General features: G+C 41.6%; 1 protein-coding gene across 1 annotated transcript; it reads right to left on the reverse strand.

The window, feature by feature from the left end:
* Positions 1-3,034: 3,034 nt before the first annotated feature.
* Positions 3,035-6,861, reverse strand: LOC142103345 (uncharacterized). Its single transcript, XM_075187409.1, has 2 exons — positions 6,761-6,861; positions 3,035-4,314 (listed from the first exon to the last, which is right to left on the reverse strand). The coding sequence occupies exons 1-2, from the start codon at positions 6,782-6,784 to the stop codon at positions 3,544-3,546; spliced, it is 795 nt and encodes a 264-aa protein (XP_075043510.1). The 5' UTR covers positions 6,785-6,861; the 3' UTR covers positions 3,035-3,543.
* Positions 6,862-11,023: the final 4,162 nt, after the last annotated feature.

The raw sequence follows: 11,023 nt of genomic DNA on the forward strand, positions 1-11,023 counted from the left end.
TTGGGATACCTGTTGCCCTGGACAACCACCTCATCTTGGACTGAACGGCGTCCCTCCTCTATCGCCATATTGCCTACCCTACTGCGTATGTGAAGCCCCAGCACTTTTGAAACCTCTCCTGGATCCACATTGGGAGATTACCAGCTGATGCACTATTTTAACCGCCTCCTCCATTGTCAGATCTTCAGTTCTCCTACCTGTATCGAAGCAATTCTCCGTGTTGCACTCTGACTCTTGATCGCTTCTCACACTTACGTGCCTGCAGATCCCTGTGACACCTGTCTCATTATCATGATCCACGGCTGTATTGCTGCTTCATTGCGTCTTACGATCAGTCCTGTCCTAGGCTATAGCCTCACGAGGCTCTGAACACCTCTGTCCTGTGCAGCACATCGCCCTCCTGGTTCCATCCAGTGTCACCTGTTCCACGATCTGAGCTCCGGGCTGTCTTCACCCACAGGGATCTCAGCGCACAGCTCTCTTCAGTTAATCACTCTCTCTACAGTTCCTGTGTCATCACTTCCTTAGTATATGTTCGCGTTTGGTCAGCATTATATCGCACTTCATCACTGATCCTGTATCTAGCCTCTGCTACCCATCTGGGACCTCAGAGCTCTTACCTGCTGTAGCGTGCTTCACAGTTTATCTGAAGGGTTACTACATGGCATCGGGCATCATCATCATAGATCCTGTCTGTGGGTAACTGGCTTCTAAGGATCTCCGCTCTCCTGTATATTGCTGTTCAGCATAAACACCTCTTTAGTCGTGAACGGTTTGATGACTATTGGTCATCTGTGCCTCTCAGCATATTGTTCCTGTCGTATTCTCCTGAATCACCTGTCTCTCTTCAAAAACCTGTATACTTACCCTCTTGCAGTCCGGCATAGCTACACGTCTCCATTATCTCCGGGCTCCTCCAAAGTCTGCTCAGCGCCCCCTAGAGGACCGCGACCTGTGGTTGGAGTGCAGTCAAGTCCATATCTCCTTGCAGGGATTCCTGGTGTATACTTCTCACCTCATGGGGAGGGGGGTTGGGGTAATCATTGCCTAGCAGGCATTGCATCTCTTCTGGACCCAATAATGTAGGGATGAAAAAAAAAAAAAAAAAAAAAAAAAGAGCCAAATTATGTAATTTTAGCAAAAAAAAAAAAAAAATCGGGATCCAAAACACAGGGGTCAGTGAACATCGCTACATATTACCACCCTGTACACAGCTAACACATGACAACAACCCTCTGACATACTTGTGTGACTGAACATGCAGCCCACTCAATAATTTTTAACCTTTACAATCTAGCTTGACAAATATTCGATATGATGCAGCACGTACCCTTGTGTATCAAACCATTATCCCATAGATTGTAAGCTTGCGAGCAGGGCCCTCTTACCGCTCTGTATGTTTCACCCAGTATTGTTTTATTACTGTTTGTTCTCAATTGTAAAGCGCTATGGAATCTGCTGGCGCTTTATAAGTAAATGATGATGATAAAGGGAAAGCAGCTATATATAGGTATCCAAGTAGTATTGAGATGAGAAAGAAAGTGTATTAAATGTAATTTATTATTAAATAAGTTAGTGAGAATATTAATTTTATCAGTTTTATTTCCTTAAGTTAAAATTTAATGAGCTAGTGAAAATGTATCTTTTTTTTTTTGCTATTATTGGAATTTAAATTATAATTCATGCTTTGGAAATGACTACGATTACAATCTCACAATTGTGATGTTGTATGTGCTTACCTAAAATAGCTCTTCATAATTGTGACAGTAGCAAAATAAATTGTTGGATAGTAATATTTTGAATAATATTTCCCCCCCCCCTAATTTTCCATATTGATATATTGCAGAGATTGAAGGTAAATTACTTATAGTAACCTGGGTAGTTATTCTTCTCATTGAGCCCTGTCTGTGAAACTGCTCCAATGAGAAATGTAAGTCTGGTAGCTGTTCTCAAACATTCTTGTGTTAAATCTAGTTTCCTAATAGTTATCTTTTCCATGGCAAAAGCAATGAGTCCTATAGGATCCACTCCATGTTTTTGTAGAAAATGTTAGTTACTTCATGTTTCAGAACATCCGATCCCTAAGCATTTCTAGTGGTACCTATGTGCTCAAGAAGCTTCTGTTTAAGGCAGAGATGCTCAAACTCAGTCCTCACAGAATTTATTTAATCACGCACAGCTGAGTTAATCTATTTGGATGGGTCAGTCATTTTCCCACCCGTTTCTAAAGACAGAAGTTCTGAAAACATAACCTGTTGGTAGATCTTAAGGGCTGGATTTGAGCACCTCTGTTTTAAGGTGTCTAATGGTCAGCCCTACACACTTTCTTTTTGCATATTTGTTTTATAGTGTGTGGAAGTTTGGTAAATGTCAATGATATTTGAGTTTTCTGATATTTTTAAGACTAAACAATATTTATATTTTATGCTAGATCATACTTTTGGGACATTGTAATTTAGCTTAGACTCATTATGGGAATGTTGTTTTTTTTTACTTTGCAAAAGGGATGGACATGGTGGTAGACCAAAAGCAGCATTACTTCCTCTTTTGTCCACCTTGGACTGGTACAAGGAAGCATGCCCATGATTAGAAGTGTCGCTCAATGTATTCTGCAGAAATGCAAGTAACCTTTGAGTCCCAAAGCCAGACTCTCCAGTGGATGACTGGGAGGATGAATAGTATTATTGAGGTATTATGTTGGAATGGTATGTGGATTGGTATCTAATCATATGGACACTAATATAATGGTATATAGCTTTCTGATGGATTTGTATATAATGGTACAGCCTCTACTGTAAGTGTCCTGGCTCTGTGTCCAGCAGCAAGCATGATTAAAAGTATTAGAAAAACTACTGGGCAAAAAGCTAACAGATAATCACAACAGTACCCACTACTTGCTGTAGTGGGATTGACCAATTGTATTAGTTAAGTTGAAATATGCATGTACCAATTGGTTATTTTTTATCCTAGTGCCCTTTTCCTCATTAGCGCCAGAGAGCTTCTTTGCTTAGGCATAATATGCTATTTTCCAAAGAGTCTTCTGTCTTAAAAAAAAAAAAAAAAAGTTTAAGGGGTGTAGCTTACACATGCTGCTGCTATCCAAAGTAGGCCACACTGGATCAAATAGTGTTGGCTTCAAGGGAAATCCTATCTTGGGGAGGAGGCTGTTGACATAACTGGTCTTCCTACAAGACCTCCAGCACTTAATGTGAGTGCTAGGTGACATTTCATATACTTTATGCAGTGAACTGTAAGAAACGAGGTTAATTTTAAATTAGAAGCTATCCATATGTTTAATAAAAATCCGTTTTAATTAGTGACATAAACACATCTTGTCCAATAAAAACACAAGTCACCTAATCAAGGTCCATTAGAAATATTAAAGTTACATTTTGGGATACAGGAATAATTTAAACATTTATGTACACAAGAGCCATATAGGCAGTCGTTAAAAAAAAAAAAAAAACAAAAAAAAACACAATTTAAAATAGATTCAGGTCTGCAGAAGTGCTAAAATACATGATACACGTATCTAGTAGCTTGTCAGGAAGAGTGCGGTCCCTGGGAGCTCTCATCCTCTGTAGAGTTTGCATCACTCAGGGATATGTCCTCGTCTTCTCCCAGGATCTGTAGCCGAAGGGCAAGTGGTAAGAGCAGACATGAAAAATTAAAAGCATTATTAGCAGATGAATCACTAAAGAGATCATTCACAGCATCAGTGTCTGGTTCAGAAGGTGAAAGGGACCCACTTCCAGCATTGCTTCCCGCTCCCCAGCGGTCTGGAGGTGGGGTGTGTTTAAAGAGACAGTGGACACCATATGGACAGACACCAAGTGCAGCAAAGTGACGGCAGACATCACGAACAGCCCGTGGGTGTTGAAAGAGGCAATTTGACCCATAAGGGCAGCCTGCAGGTGAGCGCCAGAGGCGGCATTGCTTTTTGCTATAAAAAGGCGACAGGCGACGTTGTCTGAGGCGTATTGTGTCAGGTACTTCTCTCCGCTCACTGTTGCCATGTATAAAAAGGCAACGTGGGCCATAATTGCACGATCCAAGCATATGGAAGGAACGACATAACTCAGTCTTATATTTTGGGTGCTGGAATGGTGGACGTAGGTCACTCAGGCCATGGGCAAATTGGCAGTGATTCCTGTAAGCGCAGAATCCACTTTCTGCATATCTGTTGCACAGCTCAGTCTTATAGCGCAACGAGGAGAGTCCTGTAACCTTGGATGTAGCACATGAGGAAACAAGTGTGGTTTCATCCAAAGGAGGACTGATTGCAGAGAAAATATCCAGTCTGTTTGTGATCATCTGTCAAGTAATTGAAGAATAGTTAACACAACATTGGGGAAAAAGTTCAGGTGGGCTTTGGATTACCACAATTATCTGTCCACAAAGCCACAATTTTCTAATGATATGCTCAACCAGAACATTAAATGAATGGGGAACCCTGTACTGTCAGACCATAGTGGTTCTTTGAGAACACTATAGTGTTTTGATTTCCTGGGCAAGCAATTGCTGTATTCTATAACAGGCATGTGATGCAGCTTTAATTATAATAGATATGTACTAGTGTTCTGTAAAATGTTTATTCATTGATTTTGCTACAATTACCTTTCTTCAGATATCAATTTTAGAATCCTACTTTACATTGGCAGTTGCAGCCACTGGTTTGAGCACTTTCTCCAGAAACTCAGAACAGTGCTGTCAACTTTTACAAGAAGTGCTCCACATATTGCCTGCCATTATATGTATAGATTCTAAAATGTAAAACAGATTAAAAAACACATAAAATGTTCCTAGTTAAATTACTTTGAGGTTCATGAAAAAGAAAAACTTCATAAGCCACAGTTTGTGTCAATATACGACATGCATAGGCTAAAGATGATGTATATTGGATAGACCATGTACATGGTGTCCCCCCCCCAATGGTTAAACTAATACTGTGCCAACCAAGCATCATAATTACTATGCCATCCCCAGCATTGCCCACAATGATACCAGATACTCAACCTTACAACTTCTGTAGGGAATGAAAGCAGTAAAGGGAAGTCTGATGGACTCTAAATGAACAGTAGTGATTGCAGTCATGTGACCCAGTTCAAAGCCTGCAAGTTGTCCCTATGCCCTATGCAATTGTTACATCCAAGTTCTCCCAATGCAGATAGCCATTGGTACCGTTTGCATTGCAAGAAGTGTAATGTAGTGCTTTCCATAATGCAGGCACAGTATGCATAATGAAAGGCAGCCTAGGGAGAAGGTATACTTTTATATTAGTAGCATATTGCTTTTAAACACTTAAGATCAAGACATTTGAGGATAAAATTTTAAGTTTTGCCCAAGTACACTGTGTACCAACAGGTGCCCAAACACTACTTGTACTCACAATATAATCATTCAATAAGCCATGTGTACAAGTTTTTTACAGTTCATACAGGCCTATTACTGTGGTCAGAAGATAAGACACTCCTGAATGAGGTTCAATTACTATCAACATATCAGAAAACAGATTGTCTGGTTAAGGCACATTTTGGGGTATTCAAGGAATCAGGCCTGTGGTATTATATTATGGAGTACATGGCTGGATTAATAAATGCTTATCTTGCAGTGCTATATTTAGAGTTAAGCAAGTCACTGCAATATTGGCTTGATACTATATAATCCAAAAACAAGCATGCCAGATCACGACCTTATAATTGTTCACTTCAGACAAGGTAGCATATTAACAGCACCACCCTATGTGGTCTACAAGCAATGTTGGCCAATTCCTGAACAGATCAAACCCTATATGCAGGAACAGCCCATTTGTGCCCAGTATTACACCTATTATGCCAGACAGCTGTTCCAGCTAATGACATCCTGGAATGGTCATGTGACAATTCACATTAGAGATAATCAATTTATTTATATAGCACAAATGATTTCAAATTGTTTTTAAATTTGTCATCAGTCCTGTAGAGGATTTCTGGATATGCATCTTTCAGTGATCCTTAGACAATCTGGTTATCAATACCATACATAAGTGGTGTACTAATACAGTAATGTGAAATCTCATTCAGCCAAGAAGTTTAAAGTTACTTTAAGATAGAAAAACACCTTCAAAAAGGTTAACTACTAGAAGACATGAGAGAAGTGGGAAATGTGGAAACACTGCAGTTACATTTTAACTAGTTCACTGTGATTTGATCTCAAAATGGGAATAACTGATCCAGATAACAGTAAAGAGCCAGGCTTTTCAAAATAGATAAGGATCAGTAGTTTGTAGGGATTCCCCAATTCTCAGTCAGTTAAGCTTCAAGTTGATGCAAAAGCAGTACTTTTAACAGGTTATTGATCCCTATATGCTGAAGCAGCTGCTTTATTAGGTCATCCTATTACCAATATCAGTAGGTCTCAGATCAGACAGGGCCGATATTAATAGCTTCTTGCACAGAAGCTGGCACTAGGCAAATAGTTTACATTATAGTCAGGATCAGCAGAGAACTAGAATATGAACTGGACATTATTAGATTATAGATGTAGTCACACTAAACGAGAATACTGTACAAAGCCCACACTGCACCCTGAACAGTTACACAACAATCCTGGCTTTATATCCCCAAGTAGTAAAAGTAAATAAAATAAGATACACTCAGAACACAGCTTAATGAATGGGGATAGAATCAGGTTATACCACTAATAACGCTGTCCTGTGAGGTGATTATACTTCTGGGCACACAAAGCCAGTGACACCACCATCACAGCGCCCCCACCTCACCTTTGTCAGCCCCTCCAGATCCATATTGTGCTCGTCTAGATCTCAAACCACCGCGACCACTGACATCTGCTCCGCTGCCGCCATACATTTCATATACACATCCAGCCAATCAGGCGGCAGGAGAGGGGCGTGGTGTGTATCAGATCAAGACTTGATTGGCTAAAGTAATGGCGGGATTTCAACAAGGAAAGAGACATTTATCTTTATAATCGGCAGCTGTGTGTGACTTTCTGTCGCTGGGAAACCATTGTGTATAAACACAGCAGGATGACGTGTAGTAGGTGTCCTATAGTAGGTGTCCTATAGTAGGTGTCCTATAGTAGGTGTCCTATAGTAGGTGTCCTATAGTAGGTGTCCTATAGTAGGTGTCCTATAGTAGGTGTCCAGCATGCTTATTCCAGAGCAGACTGGGCTGAGTTAATATAACCATTCCTGGGAATGCTTAAGCTGCGCATATATACACCTCCCTGGGAATCCATACATACAAATGTAGAAAAATCAAATATCTGCCCCTTTAAATAGCACTTTACATCAGACCTTGTGTAGCTCTGGTGTAAAGTGCTATTTAAAGGGGTAGATATTTTTTTTATTTTTAAATAGGCAGACAAGTCCATAGGACATACTTGCCAACTCTCCCGGATTGTCCGGGAGACTCCCGCATTTTGCGAGAGTCTCCCGGACGAGTGTGGCAATCTCTCTGATAGGAAGGGGGAAAAATTTAGTTTAAACGCCGCGATTCACCCGGAATCGCGGCGTTTAGCCCCGCCCCCACTGTAAAATGACGTGATTTGCGTCATTCCGTCACGGGGGCGGGGCCAAAATGACGCGATTTTTGCAGTCCCGCCCCCTGCACGCCCACGTCCCAGCCGGCATCTCCCGGAAAAAGAAAAAAAAATGTTGGCAAGTATGCCATAGAAATACAAGCAAAAGTAATAAAGAACAGAGGGCATAACACTCTATTGAAAAATTAGAGAGCTGTATTCTGATTATTATTTATATGGCACCACAGATTCCGTAGGGCCGGATACAGGCGCAAGTAACAAACATGAGTGTGAGTAATACTATGGGGGACTCATACAAAGTGCAGCAAAAGACATAACAGGACGTAGGAGGTAGTCGGATAGTAGACAGCGTACAGTCCAGAGGGGGTGGGGTGAGAGACAGTAGGACCGATTCTCATAAAGAAAGTCCAGGGGGAAAATAAAAGAGGGAAATGAGAGGTGGAGAGCAGGTGAAGGGAGGGATATCAGGTCCAGAAGGGTGCACGCCATCCATTGCTCATTAATTGTGGGAGATCCTGAGAGAGACTTGTACATACTTGCTAACTCTCCCGGACATGAGACTCCCACATTTCATGTGAGTTTCACGGACTCCCGCGAGAGTTGGCAATCTCCCGGATTGGCCCCTGCTGTAAAATAACGCGTTTTGCGTCATTACATCAGGGGCGGGGCCAAAATGACACGCTTTTCAGAGCCCCGCCCCCTGCACGCCCACCTTCACCCGCAGACTCCCGGATCATACTTGCCATAAGTTGGCAGGTATGGACTTGTGTGAGGACAGGATGCAGGGGCAGGCTAGCAGATTTTAGCCTGGGTGGTGAGAATTTGCTCACCAGCCTTTTAGGATCATTTTAAAGGAAAAAAAATGCAGGTAGGCCAGTGACAGAGCCCAAGGTAGCCCACTCTGGGACTGATCATGGGGGCAGATGCCAGCCAGCTCCTAGTAACATGTGACAGAGTCACTGTGTTGGGTATTGAAGAAAGCAGTAAACCACAGATTTAGAGATAAGTAGGCTCTCCAAACAGCACAGAGTAGTGATGTGAGGTTCTTCTCATTCAAAAAGATTGTGACGGCCAACATATATACATTCAGTTTGTTTGGTTTTAGTTTCACTAGCATTAAAAGCATTATTACAAATAGAGTATGATGAAGAAGTATGGGCTGTGGAGAGTAATTCATTAGTAAGAAAAAAAAAAAAAAAAGCTGCATGTGTCTTATTGTCCATTTAAATGGGTTACATCAGCCAAATCATAATTATTATTATTATTATTATTATCGTTTATTTGTAAGGCGCCACAAGGTATCCGCAGCGCCGTACATGGTACAAACAGTAGACTATACAGGGTAAAACAGTACAGAGCAATAAACACAAAGTACCAGTACTTCAGAAACTCCGGGCAGGCAGATACAGTAGAGACGGAGCGGAAGAGCAGGTATGGAGACAGGAGGGAAGAGGGGGCCCTGCTCATACGAGCTTACATCCTAAGGGAGGGTAAACAAATCAGGCACAGAAGGGAGCCAGTGAAGCAAAGGGGAGAGAAAAAAGGGGCCAGGGGAGAAACAGAAGAGATGAGGGGTTAAGTGGATGGTTGGTAGGCTTTAAGGAACAGGTGAGTTTTAAGTGCCCGCTTGAAGGAGCACAGATTGAGTGAGAGACGGATGGAGCGAGGGAGGTCGTTCCAGTGAAGGGCTGCAGCGCGGGAGATAATTGCTAAAATTTGATGTGAAATATAACTGCTGTAACGTAAGAATATGACATGCAATTCTAAAATAAGCTAGAGTTATATCTGTGGATCCTGGGTGTTGGAGTACTGAGGCACTTCCATAACTTTCACCGTGGGTCTGCCTTTTCCAACAACCATGGCAGGGCACACCAGCTACCCTAATTATGAACCTCCGAAGAGGTTTAAATCCCCCGAAAGCTGCATTATAAAATAAAGAGTGTATTTATTATTAGAGGACATCTCTGATGTCTTATACAGTCCCACCCTTTTCGATTGCAAATTCAGTACCCATAGGTGTCTTTGGGTACTGCGAAAATGTCCTATTTAATGCCGCCGTTCTAGCCTAATGGGATCAGCTTGTAGGAGAGTGATCTTTGCATCCCTCCCTGGTGGGCTTCATGCCCCTCTCCATCACAAATTGTGTAAGGCCATAAGAAATTATTTGCCAGGACAGGCTTCTATCAGAGCCATTCTCCCGATTTTAATAAATTGCCACATTAATGAATTACTTATCGATGTGATAAGAAATGATAACATGAGCAATATGCGATGGGTCATAAATAGACCCTCCACAACCTACAGTAAATCCAGCCCTCACTCATTATACCATTTAATTCTTTGTCTAAATACTTTATATATCTGTAGCAGTTGAGGGATTTATAATAGCTACCATTGTATTTCAGAAGTAAATAGATTTTTTTAGATTAGCCTCATTGAAATATATAATTTTGTTACCATTGATCATAAATAATATAACACTGCCGCTTTGTGGTTATAGACCAGAAATACAACTATTCTTCGCTACAGCTAAAAATATCATTCTCTAGGAACCAATTTACACTTGTTTCCAGAGATAGTTATCTTGTCTGGACCTCTAGGACCAGCATTTTGGTTTGAACTGAGTTGTTAAAAGACTTGAGATGTTCTTGACATTGTGAAAGGTGATGCACAGGGGAAGTCTGTTCTGGAGCGTAACTTGGAATTGGAACAGAAACCCTGATAGCAGCAGTAGTGGTTTTGGTGATGCTAGAACCATGGGCTAGTGTCATACACATTTATATGCTAGTATTACAAACGGTAGTGAAACACATGTAATTAACACTAGTGAGTACCAGGCCTAAGTGACTTTGATTAACTTCAAACTAATCAAACTTGCAGCACTTATTTACATACTTGCCAACTCTCCAGGAATGTCTGTGAGACTCCCGAAATCCGGGTCGGTCTCCCAGACTCCCGGGAGAGCTGGCAAGTCTCCCGCATCCCGCAATTCACTGGCCACAATAACACAGCGAATTGCGATTAGTGAGGGTTGTGCTGGTGGTATTGCTGTAGTGCAGGGTTAGTGAGGGTGGTGCTGGTGGTATTGCTGTAGTTCAGGGTTAGTAAGGATTGTGCTGGTGGTATTGCTGTAGTTCAGAGTAATTACCGTATAAACGGTAATATTTTTCGAGCGCTTGTTTTGCAGCGTTAACGCTGACAATTGAATACGCCCCTAAAAGTCTGAACTCAGTAGAAACCCAACCCCCTTCTGGTCTTCCAGGACTGGAATGACTACAGAGATCAAGGACTGAATGGCTTCCTGTAGGGCATAACATTTTGTTTTGTCCCCAGAAGGATGATGGTGAAAAAACATATGCGTTCCATTATTAGTAGTTTAGGCAGCTCTCAGCGCTGTACTGTTTTTTTTCCATTTCTCATGTTTGTGTTACGAGCCGCGGTGGTTCCCCAAGCTGCAGCAGCTCGTTATATCCTCCTGCGA

The sequence above is a fragment of the Mixophyes fleayi genome, chromosome 10, assembly GCF_038048845.1.
Source record: "Mixophyes fleayi isolate aMixFle1 chromosome 10, aMixFle1.hap1, whole genome shotgun sequence".
Taxonomy (NCBI): Eukaryota; Metazoa; Chordata; class Amphibia; order Anura; family Limnodynastidae; genus Mixophyes; species Mixophyes fleayi.

Bases quoted from the DNA above. Each gene is read 5' to 3' on its own strand.
- LOC142103345 (XM_075187409.1), bottom strand. From the start codon at position 6,784: ATGGATCTGGAGGGGCTGACAAAG. The intron at 4,315-6,760 runs GTGAGGTGGGGG...ATTACTTGACAG, and splicing joins ATCTGGAGGGGCTGACAAAG to ATGATCACAAACAGACTGGA.